This window comes from Natrix helvetica, assembly GCF_964273705.1.
Source record: "Natrix helvetica genome assembly, chromosome: 2".
In the NCBI taxonomy this organism is placed as follows: Eukaryota; Metazoa; Chordata; class Lepidosauria; order Squamata; family Natricidae; genus Natrix; species Natrix helvetica.
The window spans coordinates 181394169-181416966 of NC_138552.1; the positions used below are offsets into that span (position 1 = coordinate 181394169).

A 22798-nucleotide genomic window follows, 5' to 3' on the forward strand; every position below is an offset into this window, starting at 1 on the left:
GAAGTGACCACAAATCTGCCGAAGTTCAATTCCACCGGAGTCAAGGGTCCCAGATTTTGGATGCATTCTATAAGTTAGCCATTTGATATATCTTCATTCAAAAAAAAACTATTGCCCTATGATGCACTGCTTCACGGAGTTAAAGGTTACAGACCCAAGTGTTTTAGTAGTGTATAAATTAGTTTGACTTACTGAAAAAAACATGAATAAGAAACAAGCATTTGGTCTAACCAACTTGAAGAATGACTAAATAAAATAATATAAATTCTACTACACTCATATGCTAATTTGCATCTTTAATCATTCTTAACTACAATCCTTTTAATAATAACTTGCACAAACTATGAGGCATACACACACACATACACACACACACACACTTAAGGCGACCTAGTTATCTGCAGGATCGCATCCTACCACACACGTCCCTACGACCAATCCGCTCACACAGGGAGGGACTCCTCCTGGTGCCGTCCGCTAGGCAATGCCAGCGGGCGACACCTAGGAGTAGGTCCTTCTCTGTGATGGGCCCAACCCTCTGGAATGACCTCCCCCCCGACATCCAAACTACCACCGACCTCCGCTCCTTCCGTCAAAAATTAAAGACTCACCTGTTTCAATCAGCTGGCCTGGCACTCTCTTAGTTTTGCCTCCCGGGGATATATTTTAATTGGGTTTGGGTATTTTAATTGGGGATGTTTTTTAGGGTTTCTATAGTATATTTATTTCTTGTACAGTCTTATCTCCTCCATCCAAATGTTTAGTATTTAATTGTTTTATATTATTGTATTTTATCTGCATTTTATTTGACTGTACACCGCCCCGAGTCCCTTTTTGGGAGAGGGGGCGGTTTAGAAATCCAAGAAATAATAATAATAATAATACTTAGCAACTAAAATAAAGTTATTTCATTTCATGTATACACTCACTTATATACACCTAAATGTTTAACTGCTTAATCTTTACTTTTACATGTACAAAACTTTCTCTCTCAAAATGCGAATTAACTTACCATATGATCCATGTACTAAGATTGATTACAATACAATGAGAATCTGCCCGTGCAGTCTGGAAATGCTTTACAGAATGCTGGCCTTCTGAATTTTGACCACAGCCCTAAAGACCATTGATAAAAATATATAATTATATTCTACAATGAAAGCAGCAAGTATGTTTTGCTCTACATCAAGCTACAGACCCATCCTTTTTTTTTAAAGAACATCAACATACTTCAACAAGCATAGCTTGTCTGAATATGGAAATTGTGGAAACCATTATATTGTCTCCTTCATACTCAACCATTTCCATAACAAATGACCAGCATCATAGAAAAGTAATAGTTCAGGATAAAATGACTCTTCTGACCCACCCAAGAAATATAATAGCAGCTACATTTCCTCCTGGTTATGATGCAAAGTTGTAAGTATAGTAGCATTGTCTTAAAACAGTGAGATCCGAAAGGTCTATGAAAGAAGAAGTTGCTGCATATTCCTAACTAAAAACTAAAGTGTTACATTCATCTCCCATAATACATAAAATTCCACAGGTCCAGTCCCAATTCCTGGCTTTTGATACTTCAGCAGAACTCTACAAAAGCAATGAGATGCTCTATGACCCAGAACATCTATTTATTTTTCAAATTTAAGAGACTGCACATCTCTCACAGAACAATTCATATAGGATAAGGACTGCAGGCCAAAAGCCTATCTAATCCAGCATTCTGTATCATGCCAAAGACAACCAGATAATTTTGTGAAGCTCAGAAACATGAACTGAAGAATAATGTCCCTCTCTTACTACTGATACTTTGCCTTTGTTTCTGAAGGAAATGCATGACTATCAGAATTACCTGTGAAGATTGTGTCTAGTCCCTTTTAAGACCCACATGAGTGAGTCACACTAAGATATATTTATTTTACGGACAACTATCATAAAATAAAGTCAACATAAAATCAGAACTGATACTAAAAATTAAAATAATAAATGCTTCATGAAATTATCAACCATAAAATCCTGATCAAAAATGTGTCTTTAAAGCATGTTAAAATTTCCACAAAGACCTCTGTTTTCTCACTTCAAAAGGGACCACGTGCCATATCTGGTGGCAGTGAATTCCATTGTTCAACAATGCTTTGTGTATTTTTTTTTTAAATGTAGTAGTTCAGAAACTACTTTTTTAGTGGTTCAGAAACTCATTGTAATTAGGCATCAGGCAGCCATTCCCTAGGTGACCCTGGGTTCTAATAATGTTAAAGAATGAACACTTTCTATATATTTTTCACTCTAGGCATGAGTGTTTTAAAACCTCTGTTCTGTCTCTCCTTAACATGCTTTTGCAAAGTTCACAATTCCCTGATGGTGTATTTGTTCCATAGGAATGATGTATAAGCTATTATTTTATCATTTTAATTACCTGAATGCCACATCGGAGACAGAGCCATATATCAGAAGGCATTACTGGTTCACCATTATATATTCTCCTTTCCTTTAAGCACTCTGAGCACATTGACCAAACATTTTGAGCCACTGCTCGCTTCACATGATGTACATCAACTGCCTGGCCCACATGTTGGCATGTTAATCCTACATTGAAGATTTTTTAAAAAAGTTTCAAATGATTAAGACATATATAATTTCTGGAAGAAATATTTAATAACAATATATTTTTATAATTGCAGCCTAAGAAAGTACGTTATTAAGGTTTAAGATTTAAGAACAAAAGATTTAAGATTCCTCACAGAATTCAATATCTGTCCCACATAAAGCAGCATCAATAATAATATAGTTTGAAGTGTAACTCTTTGATAGGCTACTTCATTTTCTGCTGCCTTTCTCTCAAAGTGTACTTCTACTTCTGATTGTTGTTGTTTTTTAAAATTTCTTAGCGTCTTCATTTTTATTCTGTCACTTCTTTCTCTTTCTAGCATTCCCCAAATCCAGCTTTTTCACCTGTAATGTCATCTGAGGAATCTTCATCCTGATGCTGATTTGCCTTTTTTGGTCTCTTATTTTTATCATGGGTAACCTTTGATGGATCTTTTACCCTCATCAGTTATTTGCTAGAAAAAATAGAGGGGTGGGAAGAATAGAGCAAGAATAAATGAGATATGCATTGGTAATAGGCAAACACTTTGGTTCCCATAAGCATACAAAGCAACATAAACTATAAAACATGCAAAGCAACATAAAGAGCCCAATTTTAGCACAAATGCCAACTCGGATTATTTAGTAAAATCTTCTCTTTGACTTGCCATAACAATTTCAAATATTTCTTATAAGCTACACCAAGAACAGACAGTAAAATATAATAACAGTGATTCCAATCAGAAATAGTTGGAATGAAATCAAAATAGAATCATTCTAACCTAGGCTCAAGTATCATTTGTAAACATAATTCAGTGACTCTTATTTAATATCTATTATTTTGTGTGTGTGCCTTGAAGTCAGTGTTAATTCCTGGTGACTGTCTGGATAAGTACCTGCAGTTTTTTTGGCAAGATTTTTCGAAAGTGATTTGCCGGGAGTGAGTTACTGGCCCAAGATCATCCAACTGGCTTTGTGCCTAAGTCAGGACTAGAAATCAGGCTCCCCCAGTATATAGCCCAATGCCTTAACTATTACATCAAACTGGCTCTTTTAATACTCTGCATTGAAGGGCAACTACGTGGAGGCAGAATGTACAGTAGAATGAAAACTTCTGAAATTCAACTCAACTCATTTCATTTCATATTTCTTACAAAGAGTTCAAGGTGATATATTGTTTCTGCCCTTTATTTTATCTTAGCAACAACCCCCTGAAATAGACAGGTCTTAAAATAATTATAGATGTTAACTTTTGCATCAGACTGAGAAAATACATTTGAATTTCCATAGAAGGAAATTGTATGGAAAAGGAGTTTCTCCTATACAAAGAACAACATCAATAAGCATGGAAAATATCTAGTTTCAAAGAGAGGTCAGGGAAAAAAAATACGGGGTTCTTCAAAAAATTTGATTTCAAGAATTATATTAATTTTAAAAAATCAATCAGAAGACTGCATGCACACAAAATGAACATTATATGCCTAAAAAGGTTCCTTCCTGAGATCTCCATAGGAAAACAAGTATGAAGTCTATAAAATGCCTCTTTCTTCTGAAAGAAAAGAAAGAGGTTCCTATCCAGGGGTGGGATTCAAAAATTTTTATTACTGGTTCTGTGGGCATGGCTTGGAGGGAGTGGCAGGGGAAGGTTACTGCAAAATCCCCATTCCCTCCTGATCAGCTGGGACTCAGGAGGCAGAGAATAGATGGGGGCGGGGCCAGTCAGAGGTGGTATTTACCGGTTCTCCGAACTACTCTAAATTTCCGCTGTCGGTTCTCCAGAACTGGTCGGAACCTACTGTATCACTTCTGCTCCTATCATTATAACAACTATCTGGCTACCAGCCCACACTTCTCCAGTTTCAACTCTCGTATGCTTTTACAGATTCTAATTTACCAAAAAGATGTATTTTTATAGGTTGTATATGAAAAGAAAAGACAATGAGCATCATAGTGTAATGATTAAAGTGTTGAGCTGGGAGCAGGGCACTGAAGCCACTTAGGTGATCTTGATCTCATTCCTAATCTCAGGAGCATGCATTGAAGGCTTCATGTTGCTGTGAACCAGGCAAGTGCAATGCAAGTAAGTGGACCCTGTAACTAAGCAGCGGCCGGGGGGGGGATGAATTGAGGGGTGGGTATATGAGAGGAAAAGAATATGTAATTGCTAATATCATGGCCAGTAACAGCAAAACATCTAATGTCAATTGATTTCAGAATGCTAAACAGGATTGGATCGGATTAGAACTTGGATGAGAAATCACTAAGAAATATTGGAGCTGTCGGCTTGTTTGCAAAGTCAAAGAAATAATCTCTAAGAAGGCAGCAGCCAAAAACCATCTCTGTAGTGTTGCCAAAACAATTGTACAGGTTGTGTCTACAAAGTCACTGGAAAACAGCCTTGTCTGGACTTTAATATTTTAGCACACATACTCCTTGACTTTTTTCTCTACTAACTGATACATAAAAATCTTACTTAATAGTGACTTAAACTCAATGTGGTACCCAATGTGCTTCCTATATAAATCTTTAGTACACAAAAAGATGGTAACAAAGCCAATATCAACATTATTCAGTATGCATCATAATGGGGTAAAAAGATTGTCCTAGGATCCCTATCCATCTTCATTGCTATGCTGACTCTAATTATTATATTAAAAATAATTATAATAAAACTGTCATCCATAGTGACAAATGCAATTTACAGTAATTGTAGAACAAGGTTAGATCGCAGTGATAAAAAGCCTGGTGAGCAAAGTTGCTTCCTCCCTTGGCTAGGAATGAAATGTTTATAAAGTACTGTGTTTATGGAGCTGCACGCAGAAACGTTCCATATTTATGGCATTAGATATGTCCAGAGTGAGATCAATGCTGATCCATTTACAGTGAGGACTGTTGCTATCATAACTAGCAAGTAAACAATGTCATCAATCAGCAGATCAGAAATTTCATCACAATGACAGCTTTGAAATCCTTTCAAGTATGCAAGCACTAAATGCTTCCTGGAGCAATAAAAGAACCAGAACTACAGACCAGTAATGACAGAAGCATTTTTTTCATTTGTAACTGTCATGCAAAATTCTTCATAACCCATAACCTTGATAGTCTAAACTAGAGGCATGCTCCACTTATAAATGGCATCTTGGGGGGGAGGAGTTTTTTTAAAAGTAGCCTATTCCACCACTGAAATTATCTTGTAAAGCTCTACAGAGATTTCACTCATCACACAGATGCTAGATATGCAACTAACTTTTTAAACTTTATGTGCATGTTAAAAGATAGGAACAGTAGAAACAGCATCAGTGAAGAATTCCTAGAGAGATCAACAAGGTGTCAACCCTGAAGCAAACCAGGCTGAGGCCATCTTTGAGGTTTCATGGTTGCCACAAGGCAGAGGTGCTGGCAGGTTGCACATGCCTAATCCATTCGGATACCCAGAAGATACAAAAGTCTGAGAAATGAGATTCAGGACAAACAGGAACCAATCCCTGAACCCTCTTCTACAGCCTCCCAAACCACTGAGAAATGAAGGCAAAATGTTCAATCTCTGTCAACAAACAAAAACATTAACAAAGAATGTCTTTTTTAGTCTTAACATATCAAAAATGAAAACCACTCCTCCACCACCACTCACTTAACCAAATACTATTCTCTATCATTAACCATGAAGAATTAGGATTCAATGGGCATGTTGCACCAGCACCTGATTCAAGCATCCTCCACATCAGCAACTATAAAGAGCTGGTGTAGAGCAAATGAATAGCATTTAGATGTGTCTGCCGTGGGTGCTGAATCCACTTCAGGTACCAAAATAGTGTATACATTCACTCATACAGAAATGATGATGGTGGTGGTGGTGATTGATGATCCACAGTCGTGCAGTGGTTAGATTGCAAGCTAATTATGCTGACTGCCAGCAGTTCGATCCTCACTGGTTCAAGGTGGACTCAGCCTTCCATCCTTCCAAGGTCAGTAAAATGAGGACCCAGATTGTGGGGGGGGGGGGCAATATGCTGACTCTGCAAACTGCTTAGAGCGGGCTATAAAGCACTGTGAAGCGGTATATAAGTCTAAATGCTACTATTACTATGATAAAACTATCCAGAACAGATCCCATACTAGAATAGTTTCCTGTACCAATTAAGTCTTCCCTGAGTGATACAGAATTATTATTTTTTTTAGCTTTGCTTATGTTCCAGTACTCACTGGTTGCTGAACAACTGGATGAAAAACTGCTGGTGACCTTCTACCCTGCACCATAGAGAATATTTTAACTTACTGCATCTGTGTATGGTTTGCCAATTGCACAGTGGCAGATCAGACAGCACTCCAGAGGGTTATCATCATTGGTTGCCCTTTCCCTTCTTTGGAAGAGTTTTATAGGTGCTGCTGCCTTAAGAAAGTTCAAAACATTCTTAAAGCTCCATCTCATCCTTTTTTTGAACTTTTACCATCTGGTACAGGATAATAAAAACAAACAGAAATAGGCTGAAAAACAGCTTCTATCCCAGGGCAGTAACCATATTGAATTCTACTGTATAGTGCAATACTAATGCAATATCGGGTCTTCAATTCAATTGTATAGAATGTGAAGGATGTGTGTTTGTGTTTTATTTGTGTAGTTATAATGTACACTGAAAATGGCATTTAATTTCATTGTACGAGGTGCAATGACAATAAAGTAAACTAAACGATTCGAAGTTGACAATTATAGTGAAACCATTTAATTCAGAATTAGAATAAACATTTAACAGGGTCACTATCACTTAATTAATATAATCACAACTATATTCAAGCACAGAATTAATAAGGGCAAAACCTTGCATGCTGGCTATCGATGTCAGAAGAGCCACAGTGTCTAGAAATAATCAGTTCAGATATGTATTGCTACAGCTTGACAGGGAATGCACAGTATTTGACAAGAAAGTAGGATGTCAACATAATGAACATTCTGCTTCCCAGGGAGTTTGTGATTGCCAAGAGTAGAATATTGTTATCAGAGTTCGGGGGATTTTTCTCTATAAAACAAGCTGTCCTACTTTGTTCTTTGTGACACACATCACTCTCAATGTTCAACGATGATATATCGCTCTACTTTGGACATTACCAGCTAACCCCAAGAGGCAGAGGGTATGCTGCTACAGAACTTAAGGGGAAACATAACTACAGAATACCAGCTTTGAATTAGTTCCTAAAGAAAAATGACAAAATGTTTACAAGTCAATCACATTATAAAGAAATGTCTCAAGTCTATAAAACACAAGCCATTGTGTTGCAATCTTGCCTCAACTTTGCTACCAGAGAGATCTTTAAAAGATTTCAGTATCTGGCACCCAGATTTTGAAGTATTTCATTCAATCACTGCAGATCTGTCACACTGCACATAATTAACGTGTAATGAAGTGTCATTTTACTTCAAGGGAAGTGGGTGCCACATTGTAGCATATCAATTTATCTCTAGAATATCCAATATGTTCCCACCGAAAATAGAGTGTTCTTTTGCAGTTCATCAGGCTTTCTCATTCCTCCCCCAACTTTTTTTTTTTAACTTTGGAAGAATTAAAAAAAATGTATGCTATAAAGTGATCTATCATCCTGTAGCATAAGAAGTGTGAGGGAATGAAGCATGTATTTTGCCTATGAGCTGAATGTTTCTTTGCTTCTTAGTCCCATGTACAGAATCTAACCTAGTTTAGTATGGAACGGACTGTACATATTTTTGCCACTTTTTTCTTCCAAATGGAAACTGGTTTTATGGTGATCTGCCTAGATTTGGGGTGGGGGTAGTTGAGGGTAAATCATGCTTTAGATGAAATGACAGAATAGTTTTATCACACAGAATGTTCCACAAACTAATGTTTAGCTATATACACTACACTTTTTATTAGAACACAGAGTCATCCGTGACTCACAGGAACAAACCTCTCATTTAATAATTAACTACAAGAATTACAGCTGAAATGCTGGATAAACAGATACTCCCCAATGACTCGGGAGAAAAAGGAAAATATTAACAAGCACATTCTGGAGCTATTTCTCCTGATACATTTTGAGTTCTTTTTTATATACATCCTCTTTAACTTTTTATCAGTTGGCAGCTTATCCACTAAATACAGGTAGTCCTCGATTTATGACCCTAACATCTGTTGCTAAGCAATGCAGTTATTAAGTGACTCACACCCAATTTTACAATGGTTTTTTTGCCATGGTTAAATGAATCAGTGCAGTTGTTAAGTGGTCATTAAGCCACTCTGGCCTTCTCTATTGACTTTGCTTATCAGAAGCCAGCTGGGAAGATTGCAAATGATGATCACATGATCCCAGAGTGCTGCAACCACCATAAATATGCCTGTTGACAAGCCCCCGAATTTTGACCACAAGATGATGGGAGATGTTGTGACAGACATATGAAGAACAGTTGTAAGTCATTTTGTTCAGTGCCACAATAACTTCCAACGTCCACTAAACAAACGTTGTCCCTGTGTCCCTCCTGGCTGGTACTGGCATCCTGGGAGGTGACACGAGGCTGGCTTCTGGGCCTGGTGAACGCCTCATTGGGTGAGGGATCCTTACCAACTGCCTTGAAAGAAGCGGTGGTGAGGCCCTTACTCAAGAGGCCTTCACTTGACCCAACGGAGCTAGCTAATTACCGTCCAGTCTCCAACCTTCCCTTTCTAGCGGTTGTTGAGAATGTGGTGGCACAGCAATTTCCGCGACACCTTGACGAATCCGAATATCTAGACCCACGCCAGTCCGGCTTCCGACCCGGGCACAGCACAGAGACAGCCTTGGTCGCGTTGGTTGATGATCTCTGGAGGGCCAGAGATAGAGGTTGTTCCTCTATCCTGGTCCTATTAGACCTCTCGGCGGCTTTTGATACCATCGACCATGGTATCCTATTGCGCCGGTTGGAGGGGATGGGAGTCGGAGGCACCGTTTTGCGGTGGTTCGGCTCCTACCTCTCCGACCGGATGCAATGTGTGTTGACAGGGGGGCAGAGGTCGACCCTGAGGCCACTCACTTGTGGGGTGCCACAGGGGTCGGTCCTCTCGCCCCTCCTGTTCAACACATATGTGAAGCCACTGGGGGAGATCATCCGTGGTTTTGGTGTTGAGTATCATCTGTACGCTGATGATACTCAGCTGTACATCTCAACCCCAAACCACCCCAACGAGGCTGTCAAAGTGATGTCCCGGTGTTTGGAAGCCATCGGGGTCTGGATGGGGGACAACAGACTCAAACTCAACCCCTCCAAGACTGAGTGGCTGTGGCTTCCGGCACCTCGGTTCAGCCAGTTGACTCCATCGCTGGCCATAGGGGGCGAACAATTGCCCCCTGTGGAACGGGCGCGCAATTTGGGCGTCCTCCTAGATGCCCGGCTGTCAATGGATGACCATGTGGCAGCCGTGGCAAGGGGGGCGTTCCACCAGGTTCGCCTGGTGCGCCAATTGCGCCCCCTTCTGGACCGGGACGCCCTACGCATGGTCACTCATGCACTGGTGACGTCTCGCCTGGACTACTGCAACGCTCTCTACATGGGGCTTCCCTTGGGACGCGCCCGATGACTGCAGCTAGTCCAGAATGCAGCTGCGCGGGCTGTCATGGGGAGTACTAAGTACTCCCATGTAACACCATTCCTGCGCGAGCTGCACTGGCTGCCTGTGGTTTTTCAGGTGCGTTTCAAGGTTTTGATCACCATCTTTAAAGCGCTCCATGGCACAGGACCTAGCTATCTGCGGGATCGCATCTCTCCACACACATCCCTGCGGCCAATCCACTCTCACAGGGAGGGACTTCTCCTGGTGCCGTCCACTAGGCAATGCCAACGGGCGACGCCAAGGAGTAGGGCCTTCTCTGTGATGGGCCCAACCCTCTGGAATGACCTCCACCCGGACATTAGAACTACCACTGATCTCCGCTCCTTCCGACAAAAATTGAAGACACACCTGTTCCGATTGGCTGGCCTGGCATAATCATAACTGCTACCTCCTGGCAAACATATTTTAATCTGATATTGTAGGGAATTGTTTTTTAAAATTTAATTTTATGGGATATTTGTTGGGGTTTTAAATTATTTACTCAGCTGTACAGTTCTTTAAACTTTTTATCCTCCTTCGTATCTATTTATCTATTTATCTATATAATAATTTTAATTGCTTAATTTTATAATTATTTATATGTTGTATTTCTAATATGAACTGTACACCGCCCCGAGTCCCTTTCGGGAGAGGGGGCGGTCTATAAGCGCTCAGTAAATAAATAAATAAATAAATAAATAAATAAATAAATAAATAAATAAATAAATGGTTGTAAGTTGAGAAGTATTTTTGGAGTATAAGACGCACCGGAGTATAAGACGCACCAAGATTTTGAAGAGGCAAATTAAAAAAAAAGGTTTTGCACTCTGCAGACCTCCCAAAAATGACCTGTTTTTTGCATGAATAGCCTTTAGGAGGCTTGTAAAGTGCTCCTGGGGGCTGGAGGACACAAAGATGAGCAAAAAACGGCCCATTTTTCACTTACTTCTGCCCTCCCCAGGCTCCCAGGAGCATGCTGGAAGCCTTCTAAAGGCTATGTACGGCCATTTTGGTGAAGGGGGCAGGGTTTCAGGAGGCAGAAAAGGCTGTATTCAGTGTATAAGACACACCCATATTTTCAGCCACTTTTTTGAGGGGAAAAAGGTGTCTTATACTCCGAAAAATACGGTACCAAGAAGATTATAATAATTTTCACCACCTAACTTTATCTACATGTCTATGGAGATTCTCAGTCATCCGAGTCATGGCTTTTTCAGGACTTTCTGGTTTTTCTTTGAAGAGGTTTCACTTCTCATCCGAGAAGCTTCTTCAGCTCTGGCTGGATGGTAGGAAATGGAAGGATTTATACTCCTAGGAAGGCCTGCCTTGTATAAAGAATGTAAATCCTTCCCACCATCCAGCCAGAGCTGAAGTGAAAGGTCTTCAAAGAAAAACCAGAAAAGTCCAGTTGCCTTTTGAAAAAGCAGCTTTGGGACTTTACCTACCGCATAGCAGCAGTAGGCCACATCATCAGACAAGTCAGTTTACTAAATCTGTAACAGCTGTCTAAATTAAAGATACTCTGATTTCTCTGGAAGGCTGTTTTTCCGCTACTTGGAGCAGCCATTGGTGGGTGTATCAAAACATAGGGCTGGCGGGTTTAAAAAAGTAAGAGAGAGAGAATATTTTGAAGACACTGCTTAGCGCAGTGATGGCGAACCTGTGGCACGCAGAGCCATTTGTCAGGGCACGCAAGGCGCTGCCCTGTCAGCTGGCCAGCACACATGCATGTGCTGGCCAGCTAAGTTCACCCTTTTTAAAAGCCATTTTTCGCCCTCCCCAGCTCCAGAGGCTTTATAGGAGCCTGGGGAGGGCGAAAAGAGCCTCCCCCGTCCCCCCCGGAGGCCATCCGGAGGCTTCATGAGCTTCCATGAAGCCTCCAGAGTGCAAAAAACCGGCCCTACGGGCAAACCGGAAGTTTGGGAACAGACTTCCTGTTTGCTTGAAGGGTCGTTTTGACTGCTCCGGAGGCTTCAGGGAAGCCTCTTGAAGGTCCTGAAGCCTTCGGAGCGCTTAAAACGACCATCCGAGCAAACCGGAAGGGCCTCCGGGGGGGGGGGGGCGAGCTGTTTTCGCCCTCCCCAGGCTCCTATAAAGCCTCTGGAGCCTGAGGAGGGCGAAAAAAGCATGCACACTGGGGGGGTCGTACATTGCATTATGTGTGTGGCACGCCTGCACATGACCCCCCTGCATTCCCCCCACTTATGGCACGCGAGCCAAAAAAGGTTCGCCATCGCTGGCTTAGCGGATAAACAGCCAATGGACACAGCATGCATTTCCTTTTTAAAGACTATGGTACAGATCTCTCCCAGCAGATTGTTCATATAATTCATATATTCCCTAAAGAAAAGGACAAACAGAATAAAAGTTTGCGCTGTTTCGTTCCGTCTCAAATTTCCTAAGAAAACCCTTAGGAATATAGTGGCTGGAATACAATGCAGAGCCAGCATGCAGTTGTCAAGGCCTTATGTTGCCTACTAAAACAGTGTGTTCCACATTCTTAGAGGCCACACTACAATACAAACCTGCACATCATTGGTTGAGAAGTCAATCAAACGATGCCGGTGAGACACACTTACCATGTTTCCCCAAATATAAGACAGGGTCTTATTTTCTTTCCCCCCCCCCACCTCCAAAATAAGTGCTTGGCCTTATTTTGGGAAAGGTCTTATTATGTTTGAAGTGCTAGAGGCAAAGAGCATGGTCACCTCATGGCTGCTGCTATGTTGCAATATTTTTGGGGAGAGCTTATTTTGTGTGTGTGTGTGTGTGTGTGTGTGTGATTCATGTGTGTGTGACACACACACACACACACACAAGAAACACCGTTTCACCCACCGAGGCTTCCTTCCTTCCTCCCTCCCCACCCCCAAACCCTTACAACCCAGGCCTTCAACACAAATCTCACTAGCACTTAACAAAACCTCGACCAAAACGGGGAGGGGCTACGGTCGGCCTCAAGGGCTGAGCAAGCTCCCAGCTCCGGGGCTTTTCCAAGGCAGCAGCACCTCGATAGAACTAAGGCTAGAGAGAGTTCTAGCCGGCGTCACGGGGGAGGCCACCGACCTCCCAACCAAAGAAGGAAACCTCGTCTCGGGGGCGACTCCGTCATTCGCCAGCCCATCTCCGCCCCCAGCTTTGAAGACGGAGGAGTGGAAGACCCGGGCGACGTGCTGCTACTACTACTAGAGGTCAGAAAAGGCGGCTAGGAAGGCCCGCCAAAAGGCAATCTTCCCCCTTCCGGAAAAGTCGAGCGAGCCTTCCCAGTCCCCTGCCCGCAGCGTTGCACCCCATCGGCGGGCGAGATTCCAGGGGATTCCCCGGCTCGGCCGGCCCCCAACCTCTTATTCTCCTTTCCTAACTCACCGCGCTGAGCTTCTGCTTCGCCCAGAGAGGCAGCCGGCTAAAACGACAGCCGAAAGAGGAGGAGCAGGAAGCGGACCTCCTGCCAGCAGGATACCTTCCCTTGCCGCCCGGCAGGGTGATCTCCCGTCTTGTTTTGTCCCGTCCCGTCCCCGTTTCGCACAACCAGAGCTGCGGTCCGGCTGGGCCTCGCTGCTTGGCCGAACGGCGCTTAAACAGCTACTAGGCGCGTAAGGTCAGGGGGCTATTTGCCCTTCAATTCCCAAGCATTGGAGGATCCGATCGAGGTCTCCGCTGGCTCCAGCAGAAAGCCGATCTCCGGGAGTAATCCGTCGCCCCAACTTTCATGCCCAAATGGGCTTCCGAAGAAGAGAAATCTGTGTGTGGCATCGCAGCCACCTCCACGTTTTGCAGATGGAAAAAAAACCCCACCCCGGACTGATTTTTTTTTAATGCATAAGTTTGATTTTGTTTCATGATTTTCCACGGCCCTGCCTCCCACTCCCCACCCCTCTTCGGCAATACCCAAGAGAGATTTAGGAAGCTGATCTACAGGCACGTTGTCTGTCTTTCTCAGGAAGGGCAAGCTCCCCTCTCCCCCCCCACCCCCCTCATAGAGCAGAGAGTGTGACAGGTGAAAATAGGGGAGACCAACTTTTCTTTTTATCTCCCCCTTTTCCTTTTCATCCTGCTTGTAAAGAAGGAAAGAAGCCTTTGATATCTGCCAGGATCCCTCTTCAAGTGTTAACAAAACTACATGTAGGAAAGCGCTGAATTTAAGAGCTATCCTGGGTTAAATTGCATTCCTGTCTACTTTATTGTGTCATTTGATACAGTGGCCAGTCAGATGCTCTAAAAAGCCCAAAGTTCATCATTTGTGATTGGCATTCAGGTCCTGCCTCTGACCCTGGAAGAACCCTCATCATGATTAGGTGCCATTGATAATCGTATCTTAAATGAATATATTTCCATTTTGAAACTGCTATAGAAAAAGGATACCATACAGCCAAGTTGACAGCCAGCAACTAGAGAACCACTTTGTATGCCTACTTAGATTTATCATGGTTCCCATTTAGAAATATGGTTGACTTTGCTTTATTTAAAGCAAAGTTAAAAGAATAAAATTAGTGTTATGTTTATTTTAAACGTGCTTTTTGTTTGTACAAGTTCACCAATTTAGATTCTATTGTAAATATTTTATTTCTGTAAACAATTTTGTTAAAATCAGGTTGCAAAAGTTTCAATGTAACAACATTTATGTAAATCACAGTAAGTCACGATATTGCAGTGGCTTAAATATCAAATGAATAAATAAAAAGCAATAAATAAAAAATCTCATGGAACCATAGCACCAAATGGATTTTCCTGATGGCAAATAAATAATTGCCTAAGACATATAATTTTAATGTCCATGGAAAAATCATGCACATATCAAGGAAAATATGAGCAGACTAGAATCTGGCAGATGCAACAAATCACTTGATGGATCAGGCTAACAGTCTTTTAAACAACCCCTTTCATATCAGTGGACACTTACGATGCATTCTACTAGCTACTTACCTTGTTCCACTCAAAAGCTAATTGTAATGACTTGGCCACAAAAACAATTTCTTAATAAAAAAGTCAGACAAAATGTCCCAGAATAGCAATATATTCACTTGCAAAATGGGTGAATGACATCATTGTCATATTTTGGTACTATATTTGGTTCCCAGTGAAAACATACAGGTGAAACTCAAAAAATTAGAATATCGTGCAAAAGTTCATTTATTCCAGTAATGCAACTTAAAAGGTGAAACTAATATATGAGATAGACTCATTACATACAAAGCAAAATAGTTCAAGCCGTGATTTGTCATAATTGTGATTATGGCTTACAGCTCATGAAAACCCCAAATCCAGAATCTTAGAAAATTAGAATATTACATGCAATCAATAAAACAAGGATTGTACATAGAACAATATCGGACCTCTGAAAAGTATAAGCATGCATATGTACTCAGTACTTGGTTTGGGCCCCTTTTGCAGCAATTACTGCCTCAATGCGGCATGGCATGGAAGCTATCAGCCTGTGGCACTGCTGAGATGTTATGGAAGACCAGGATGCTTCAATAGCGGCCTTCAGCTCTTCTGCATTGTTCGGTCTCATGTCTCTCATCTTTCTTTTGGCAATGCCCCATAGATTGTCTATGGGGTTCAGGTCAGGCGAGTTTGCTGGCCAATCAAGCACAGTAATCCCACGGTCATTGAACCAGGTTTTGGTGCTTTTGGCAGTGTGGGCAGGTGCCAAGTCCTGCTGGAAAATCAAGTCAGCATCCCCATAAAGCTCGTCTGCGGAAGGAAGCATGAAGTCAAAGCAAAATCTTGTAGACAGCTACGTTGACCCTGGACTTAATGAAGCACAATGGACCAACACCAGCAGATGACATGGCTCCCCAAATCAACACAGGCTGTTGAAACTTCACACTGGACTTCAAGCATCTTGCAGTGTGTGCCTCTCCATTCTTCCTCCATACTCTGGGTCCTTGGTTTCCAAATGAGATGCAAAAGTTGCTCTCATCAGAAAAGAGGACTTTGGACCACTGAGCAACAGACCATGTCTGTTTTTCTTTAGCCCAGGTAAGACGCTTCTGACATTTGTTGTTCAGGAGTGGCTTGACAAGAGGAATACGACATTTGAAGCCCATGTCCAGGATCCGTCTGTGTGTGGTGGCTCTTGATGCACTGACTCCAGCCTCAGTCCACTCCTTGTGAAAGTGCCCAACACTTTTGAATGGCCTTTTCCTGACAATCCTCTCCAGGCTGCGGTCATCCCTGCTGCTTGTGCACATTTTTCTTCCACGCTTTTCCCTTCCACATAACTTTCTATTAATGTGCTTTGATACAGCACTTTGGGAACATCCAACTTCTTTTGCAATTACCTTTTGAGGCTTTCCCTCCTTATGGAGGGTGTCAATGATGGTTTTCTGCAAAACTGTCAGGTCAGCAGTTACTTTTCCATGATTGTGATTCCTACTGAACCACATGGAGAGGCCATTTAAAGGCTCAGAAACCCTTTGCAGGTGTTATGGCTTAATTAGCTGGTTAGAGTGGGACACTTTGAGCCCAGAATATTGCACCTTTTCACAATATTCAAATTTTCTGAGATTGTGGATTTGGGGTTTTCATGAGCTGTAAGCCATAATCACAACAATTATGACAAATCACGGCTTGAACTATCTTGCTTTGCATGTAATGAGTCTATCTCATATATTAGTTTCACCTTTTAAGTTGCATTACTGGAATAAAGGATTCAACAAAGGATCTTTACTAATTCCTGGAGCGGAGGGGGGGCTGTGTGTGCATTACAAGATGTTTGGAATCACACAAATCCAAAGAAGCCACATTATGGCCTCTTGTGAAGTCAGCCTTTGGTTCCTATATTGGATTGTTTTCCAAGTCATATTCATTTTCCAGTTAAAATATTGTTGGGAGAAATGTCCTTCTGGGTTCAGTTCCAAGTGGGGAAAAAGACACTGGAAACATGGAGGCTGCTTGGAAAGATGGTTTAACGGTGGACAGGACCACATGGCTTGAGGTTCTGGGGGAAAAGATGATCACATACTTCAAGGTGTTGAGTGAAGAAGAAGAGAGGAAGAAGGGGCTTGCTGGGCTTTTATACTCTGTTCAGTCCCACCTCTCTGTTTCCTGTTCCTGTGTAAGAATTGTATTCTGATTGGTTGTCAGACTCCCATGCCCCATGCAGGAGCAGGCTGTGATTTGAGCCCCAAGTTTGGTTGAATTCCCAAATGCCATGCGATGAGTTTCTGTAGAAAACTAATCCTATCTTTGTTATGCAGAGTAAACTAGCTCAGGGCCCGTATTGGGCTTTGAGAAAGATGGGGCAATTGACTGTGTCTCCCACCCAAAAACATGTTTCTCCATTTCTTATCCAGGGAAATATAATATTCTGCCTTTTCAATATTTTCTAGAATATTTCATTCTTCTAGGAGAGGGGTGGGTGCTAACTTCATACAGTATCTTATCAGATTTTGGCAGAAAGTTTGAGTATTCCATATCCTTGTCTCCATTTCTTGGTCACCTGAACTGTTGCTACCCAGTTTAGGTAGCTGTTATACCAACTAAACTACACTATACTTATCATGTTTAACAAACCATGCTCCAAATCCCATTCGGTTTAGTTTCTTTTTTTTATGAAACTGTCCAGCCTTCAACCTTCTGAAACAGGATTACTGTTATTCGTCCTGCAAAAAAACACGCTGGCTTTTTGGATGAGAAATCGGGTTCCAGTCAGAGGAATAATCTTACCCCTTGCAAGTAAAAGTACACCTGGCTTTTCAATTAGCATTTCTTGCTCAAACTGAGACGCAGCTTCCTGGGAAAGCGAAACCAAGGAGACAGGCAAATCGGTGGCCTACTATATTCGGGAAGCTCCTCCCAAGTGGGCGGTGGCCTTGTAAGCTTGGCAAGAGTGCTCCGCAGCAGTAGGAACCATGCAGGGATGTTGCAGGCGGCTGGGTCAATTCACTTTTGGTTTAATTACGCAGCCGGCTGCAAGTAGGCTATGCGGCTGCGGTGGACGAAAGATAAGCCAGCTGACATGGAACCACCGTGAGAGCGTCCTGCATAGATTTGAATCGGCGGCTGGCGTTGGCCGCCTTTACCCTTCAGGCTGTAAGAGCTCCGGCAGGGTTGGGAGAATCGGAGTGTAGGAGGGCGTTCCCTTGTTTCCTGGATTGCTACATTCATTGCTAAGTGATGGGCAAACGCTTTAACTTGGGTGGTTCCTGGAAAAAAAATACTGAGCTCTTCAAAGAATTCAATTACTTTAGTACCGTAGCAAATTCATCAGTGTAAAGTGGACAGAACGAGCATATTTAAGACTGAGGCCCCGTGTAGTTTCCAGCGGCGTGTCCGCTGGAGTCCGGTTCAAATTCCAATTTTGCCTTCGTGGGTTTGGCAGTTTCTCTGCTGTTTTTCAGCCTGACTTCATTTGTAAAAAATCTTCCTCTCTTTCTCGCTAGCGGTCTTATGGAGATGGATTGTTGTATAATACACAGGTTATTTAATTTAGCTCCTCAAATAGTATAAGTCTGAGAAGGGGTAATAAAAGTAGGCATTCTTTGTTTTATTAAAAAAGTCAAAAGACTTTTCTAAGAGAATTGGAATGATTCCTCTGGTTTATGACTCCACTACGTTCTGACTAGTGGTCTTATAGTAGAAGATACTTTTGAGTATTACATAAGAACTGTAGTAATACACAGAAACAAGTACTATAACCTAACATTCATATTATGCTAAGTAAGCCATGGGTTGTTGTATAATACACAAGTTAATGTATTTGGCTCCTCAAATGGTATAAGTCTGACAAAATGGTCTGTCAAAGCGGTCATAAAAGTTGGTATTCTTTGTTTTATAAAAAAAGTCAAAGACTTTTCTAAGAGAATTGGAATGATTTCCTCTGGTTTATGACTCCACTATGTTCACATAGTTTGCTAAGACAAAAACCATGGTTTACAATACCCAAAGATTAAGCCAAAATCAAACCTGATTAATTAAAATAGCAATAGGAACCAGTCTGTCTTATTCAACCAACATGTGGTTTGATACTTTAGCTTTATGGGTTAAGCCAACATAGTTTTTCTATTGTAAAACATATCCTAAGTTGCTGCCTTTGAGCAGAGTAAAGGAATAATATATGAAATTCATGTGATCTGAAAAACTGCTCTGGGGTAAATATACAGACAGCTTGTCTGGACTCTGCTTGTCCATTAAAGTGCTTGGTCAATACATTGATTGCCTTACCTGTTGTTGCCCAGCAGCACTTAGAAGCAAATTAGTGCTTTGATGATCATGTCAGAATCTGTAATATTATTGTTAACTTATTTCTTTATTTATTGTATAGATCCAAAAAACAGGAGACAAATTGTTTGCCACTTTTCCACAGCTGAGGATCACAATGTCTCTTATCAACAGCTCAAAGACTTGTTGGAATCAAAGGCCATCCGGCTTATTGATGTTAGAGAAAAATGGGAAATTGCAGAGCATGGAAAAATTCCTGGCTCAATTGATATTCCATGTAAGTTGCTGTTGGATGATTTAGAGCAGGGGAAAAACAAAAGTCCAGTTCATTGTATACAAGGGGGGGGGGGACATGAAATTGTCTAATGCGCAGTACTTTCTGTACTTGGATTTGTGCAGCAGGCCAATGTTATCATCCAGAGAAGTCAAGGAGGTACAATAGAATGGGCAACAAAACATACATCACTACACAGGTCCTGTCACTTGTGTATTTGCATTGTGATGCAACTCGTGTGTGTGTGTGTGTGTGTGTGTGTGTGTGTGTGTGCGCGTGCGCCATTGTGGCACATGGGATCCCTATATAGTGACTCAATTTTATGCCTAGCGTGAAAATGGCACTCCAGCCAATGGGTCATCATAAAAAGACCAATTAAATCAATGGAGATTGTTTATTTTTTACAGTGGGAGAAGTTTTGGAAGCTTTACAAATGGACTCAGTACATTTTAAAGAGAAATACAATCAAGATATGCCTTCTAAATCAGATCATGTAATGTTTTCCTGTCTTGCTGGAGTGCGAAGTAAACAGGCTGTAACTGTTGCAAAATCATTGGGTTTTAGCAGGTAAGCATAAAGCAATCAGGAAAGGTATATATTTATGTTAGTGTAGTTTTATTGAAAATGAGTTGTTTCTAATTTGATTTCAAAATATGGACTTAAAAGGAGAAATACAAGTCAGGGGGAAAGTGTTTATTCTTAAGTATTTTGCTCTTAAAATGCAATGAATAGGATTGATCCAATAAATAGTAGTTAACAGTTTCTGAATAACTCATCTGAAAATCTAAAACTAAGAAAAATGTACTAAGGATGTACTAAATCAATTAAGAGATCAAATTTTCCCCAACAAACACTAACCTGCATTTAAACCATTTGATTCTACAGATATTTTCTTATTCCTGCCCCCCCCCCAAATATGATTGTAGAAGGAAAACAGTGTCACCATGTACCGTGTTTTGCCAAAAATAAGACAGTCTTTTCTTTTGAGCCCCCTCCCCACCAGAAATAAACACTAGGTCTTATTTTTGGGGAGATCTTATTTTTGAGGTGCAGGAGGCAGCAAATGTGATCACCTCATGGCTGCTGCTGTTTTACAATATTTTCAGTGAGGGCTTATTTTCGGGGAAGCCTTATTTTAGCACATGCACTCAAAAGCCCGATTGGGCTAATTATCCGGGGGTCTTATTTTCGGGGAAACGGTATTTTATTCAGGACAAAGGTAATTCAGTGTTTAAAACCTTGTGGCAAGACTCAACATCACTTTTATTTGCATCATTTTTATTTTCTATTATAGGCTTCCCCTTTTCCAGTTGGGTTTAATATATTTTAAGGCATATCAATCCATTTTTAAATAGAAATACACTGCTTCTACATGATTCTTACCGCACAATTAAAAGAGGGTGTCACATTGTTTACGTTTTGAGGAAGAATAATTATGCATGGGGTTTTTTGTTCCCTTACATGGTATAAAATAAAATTACTATGCCAGAATATTTCTCCTACATCTCTAGTCACCTTACTCTTAAGAGGATAATGTTCCTGAAAGATATTTGTGCAATAAGAAGTGTTACAGAAGCTGTCTTGTGTGCTTTCAGAGTTCAGCATTTTCCTGGTGGCTACAAGGAATGGCTGGAATATGAATCTTCAAAGAAGAAATGAAATCTAGAATACACAAACTAGGTATTCTGAAAATGCAGAGAGGGTGATAGCTAATTCTATTTAATAAAGTGCATCAAGATATAAAAGGCATCTAGGCCTATTAAGACATGGCTATTTTGCCAACAAAGAAAAAACGCTGAGATACGCTTCAAATGTTTAGCCTGGTTAACATGGAAATTTTTGTTTAAGTTTTAAAAACTAATTTAAATAGATTTAAGAAATTGACAATTGATCATTGCAATACATTTAGTAATAAATAATATTTAAGTAATATAAAGTAGAATTAAATTAGCTATTTATTAATCAAAATTTATATAGCTGCCCATCATCACATGAGAAACTATGTGTATCTTTGGAAATGAAACAAAAATGTACTATAAAAATGTTAAGCCCTTGGGAAAATGGCATTAAAATGTTTAGCCAGGTAATAGAGAGGACCTGTATTTTTTTTTCAACTTCATATTCAGGAATTAAGCCTTAGTCCATCTTCTTGTTCTTGACTTTCAACTATCTCTAGATAGTAAATATTTGCAGAAATATTATGAAGAAATTTTATTTTTGTATATGCAGAGGAAAATTAGTAGAGACATACGTATTGTATCTGTGATAAGGTTTCTATATGCAACTTTTAAATTAGGGACACAATCTATTTCTACATAAACAACTTCTGGAAAATTGCTGAGATTACATAACATGAAAACTTTGGATTTCCAGTACAGTGCGCTATATGCTGAATGATATGAGGACCATTCTAATCCCATGTTAAGATAATGAAACTGGTAAAATTTTGTTAACTCATTTGAAGTTGGCTCTCCAACTTTTGGTGTTTGTTTCTCTTCTCATAACCAAAGAGAAAAAAGGCAAACACATTACTTGCAACTTGTGATAAGGCACTCCAGAGAAATGTTTTAATTTTTTATAATTTTTAAAAATGTATTATGTGTACTTGTACTGACACAGTACTTGTAAGAATTACTGCTTATGGTTCTGAAATAAAATAGTCAATGTTGTTAATTTCCAGTGTTGTTTTATTCCTATGCAGTTAGTCCATATTACAAATAAAGTTAAAATCCTCAAGTTAACAAAGTAATTTCCAAAGCACAACACATGTGGTGTCTTAACCAATTCTGTTAGCAAATGTGTGGGGCAACATGACCAGCCTCAACAAAATTGGCCAAACTAAAAAGGGAACATGAAAAAGCTTAAAAAAAAAAATCCTCACAATTGTTTTTGTCAGTCAGTATCCAAACACTGTGTTAAAAAATAACTTCCAACACTTAAGTGCAGAGAGCCCAAGCGTTTTGCATACAAAAACACTTTGGTTACCCTTAATTCAGTGACATATCAAGTACCGTATTTTTTGGAGTATAAGACGCACCGGAGTATAAGACCCAGCAAGATTTTGAAGAGGCAAATTTTTAAAAAAAGTTTTTGCACTCTGCAGACTTCCCAAAAACGGCCCATTTCTCACGAAAACAGCCCCCTTTTTTGGGTCAAAGGAAGGGCATGCATAGCCTTTAGGAGGCTTGTAGAGTGCTCCTGG

The 22798-nt window shown here is 40.7% G+C and overlaps 2 protein-coding genes across 5 annotated transcripts in view; one reads left to right on the forward strand and one right to left on the reverse strand.

Annotated features, from left to right (window-relative positions):
- Positions 1 to 17914, reverse strand: part of USP45 (ubiquitin specific peptidase 45) — a 65433-nt gene extending 47519 nt beyond the window's left edge. Inside the window, exons 1-4 of one of the 4 annotated variants that reach the window (XM_081944847.1) lie at positions 17829 to 17914; positions 2950 to 3059; positions 2414 to 2583; positions 1013 to 1116 (exon numbers count right to left, since the gene is read on the reverse strand). In XM_081944847.1, coding sequence (XP_081800973.1) covers positions 1013 to 1116; positions 2414 to 2583; positions 2950 to 3049 — 374 coding nt within the window. In that variant the 5' untranslated portion in view covers positions 3050 to 3059; positions 17829 to 17914. The other 3 variants (XM_081944844.1, XM_081944846.1, XM_081944845.1) reach the window with 3 other exon arrangements.
- A 45-nt stretch (positions 17915 to 17959) lies between these two features.
- LOC309386072 (thiosulfate sulfurtransferase/rhodanese-like domain-containing protein 3) lies at positions 17960 to 22269 on the forward strand. Its single transcript, XM_081941037.1, has 4 exons — positions 17960 to 18194; positions 19426 to 19599; positions 20004 to 20163; positions 21192 to 22269. The coding sequence occupies exons 1-4, from the start codon at positions 18014 to 18016 to the stop codon at positions 21253 to 21255; spliced, it is 579 nt and encodes a 192-aa protein (XP_081797163.1). The 5' UTR covers positions 17960 to 18013; the 3' UTR covers positions 21256 to 22269.
- Positions 22270 to 22798: the final 529 nt, after the last annotated feature.

What these genes read in the sequence shown, in the direction of transcription:
- LOC309386072 (XM_081941037.1), top strand. Translation starts at nt 18,014, where the DNA reads ATGCAGGGATGTTGCAGGCGGCTGGGTCAATTCACTTTTGGTTTAATT. An exon ending in CCGCCTTTACCCTTCAGGCT is followed by an intron (nt 18,195 to 19,425) that starts GTAAGAGCTCCG and finishes TTTATTGTATAG; the next exon opens with ATCCAAAAAACAGGAGACAA. An exon ending in TGGCTCAATTGATATTCCAT is followed by an intron (nt 19,600 to 20,003) that starts GTAAGTTGCTGT and finishes TATTTTTTACAG; the next exon opens with TGGGAGAAGTTTTGGAAGCT.